The following is a 2,140-nucleotide window of genomic DNA, read 5'->3' as shown; positions in this document are numbered from 1 at the left end:
CAAGCGTCCCGGTCGCAAGGTCACAAACCCCGTGTCTTGGCTCACGCGCTCTGCGATGCTGTCGCTGAGTAGTACCTACAGTTGTATCGACGCCAATCCACATGGCAAGCATCTTTTGTTGTTGTACCTCGATCGCAGGGTTGCGCTTGTGCGGTCCAAAGTCGGCCTTCTCAAACGTCTCTCGGAACTCGATCCGCACCGAGATGTTGTCTGCACCGTACAGGGCCACGGCTGTAAACTTGATGGCCTCGTTGGTAGCGCCCGACCCACGCCGCCACGCCGTCGTCATTGTCGGTGCCTCGGGCGTCGCGCGGAGACACTGCACGTGGCAGAGCACTTGGTGCGACTGAGGCTTGCTCGGAAGCCGCCAGCTACCGTCGTCATCGTCGTCGTCACGACGTGGTACGTAGTTCTTCCAGAACTCTTTGGCAGCGTGGAGCGTCGGTGGCGCTGGCTGCAACTGGCTCGTGATGGGCCCCTGCGCCTTCTTGAACGCCCGCAGCGTCTTTTGCAGTACAGTCGTCGACGGGTCGAGGCCGTGGTGCTTCAGGTACGCGTCCCGGAGCAGGCGCAGCTCGTTCTCGTGGCCGCCACCGAGTCGAATACGTCGGTTGTCTTTTCGGGGGACCCACCGGGCGGCATCTAGCAGCGGCAGCACAGTCGATAGGGTCTCGGCCAGCACCGCATAGAGCGCCGACTGCGACGGGTGGATGTTGTTGATATAGCTCTCCAGTGTCACTTGACGCAACGACGCATCCCACGTCACCGGCGTCGGCAGCATTTGCAGGTGCGGGCACGCGGCATCGGTAAGCGTCGTCGACGGAGGCATCTCATGTTGAACGGTGGCGCTTGTGGATGTCCCGACGCGCATGTTGTGCGGGTGGAGATTGAAGCGCGATTGGCCGTACACCGCGCCGTGCATGGCTGGGTCGACGACCTCCAAGACGTTGTCGTTCCAGGAAGCGTCGACTTCGAGCGGTGTCAAGAGTTGACTGAGCGACGAAAGCAAGTCGACCGAGAGTGCGTCGTCGGCGTGGTACACACCGCGGGTCGTGTTGGGCACGAGACCGAGTGGCCGCACAAACTCGTCGCGAATGAATTGGAGCTCGCCATGGATGACGTCAGTATCGCAGACACCAGGCGGAAGACTTGGCAGTGTTTCCTTGGTCCACCAGAACGGCTCGTCGAGGAGCGTGCAGAGAACAGCCATGTACTCGAGCTCGATTTTGGCATAGGCTCTCGCGTGGTCCGGGGCATAGCACCAGAAATCGCATGCACGTTGTGCATATCGCTCGACGCACGGTTGCCAAAAGATCTTGTGCAGTGGCGGCATCGGTGATTCTGCAAAGACGGTACGGGCCAAATCTCTAGCCAGACCGCGCAGACCGCCTTCTGCAACAACGTTGTAGAGTGGCGCGTACTACAGAGCGAGTTAGTGATCTCATTGCAAATCATTGCGTACGTAGCCGTGAACATCGCCGTTGGTGGTGTGCGGCAGCAAGATACGCGCTGAGATTTCTTCGTTCTGTGAGCAGGCACCGAGTAGCGGAGGGCGACCGTACTAATGCACCAACCATTTGATGGGTCGTGGGTATCGCAGCGGGTGCGCTCGTACCTGGTCGCTCTGGTTGGGGTCCGCGCCCAGTTCCAGCAACACTGCCACAAAATCAGGGTTGTGGACCGCGTATTGAAGAAAGCACTAGTGAGTGAATAAGATCACACCGAGTGACTACAAGGTGAACATACCTCGGACTTGGGGTTGACCTTGGATGCCAGCAGCACTACGTTGGAGACGCTCTTGGCTACAAGTGCCATCTTGAGAGCTTCCTCGTAGTACTACAGAGATGTTGTATGAGTCAGAACGGTTGAAGAAGCTGCCATCAATGATGGTGGTCACCTCTGGCGGCTGGACGCTGGCATGTTCCAGCATTTTCGCAAGCAATGTTGTGTCGAGGTTGGTTTTGATGGCTTGGCCCAGCGGCACCTTGTTGACGCACGCCTTGGTCGAAGATTGACCGTCGTCGATGAAGTTGATGTCGGCCACTGATGCGAGAAGCTCGACGGCCTCACGAGACTTGTTTGCAAGCGCAAAGGACAGAAGTGGCATGTAGCTTGTCTACACCTCGTCGTCATCATCGTA

At 58.4% G+C, this 2,140-nt stretch overlaps 1 protein-coding gene across 1 annotated transcript; it reads right to left on the bottom strand.

Moving 5' to 3' along the window:
• Positions 1 to 41: 41 nt before the first annotated feature.
• On the bottom strand, positions 42 to 2,107 carry SDRG_17225 (hypothetical protein; the record flags this gene model as incomplete). The annotated part of the gene is made up of 6 exons (XM_008623465.1): positions 42 to 50; positions 128 to 1,420; positions 1,463 to 1,561; positions 1,616 to 1,699; positions 1,747 to 1,836; positions 1,898 to 2,107. The coding sequence occupies 6 exons, from the start codon at positions 2,105 to 2,107 to the stop codon at positions 42 to 44; spliced, it is 1,785 nt and encodes a 594-aa protein (XP_008621687.1).
• Between the last annotated feature and the right edge of the window lie 33 nt (positions 2,108 to 2,140).

Source organism: Saprolegnia diclina, assembly GCF_000281045.1.
Source record: "Saprolegnia diclina VS20 unplaced genomic scaffold supercont1.219, whole genome shotgun sequence".
Lineage (NCBI taxonomy): Eukaryota > Oomycota > Saprolegniomycetes > Saprolegniales > Saprolegniaceae > Saprolegnia > Saprolegnia diclina.
The sequence above is the reverse complement of the archived record's forward strand: the minus strand, read 5'-3'. Positions and strand labels throughout refer to the sequence as shown.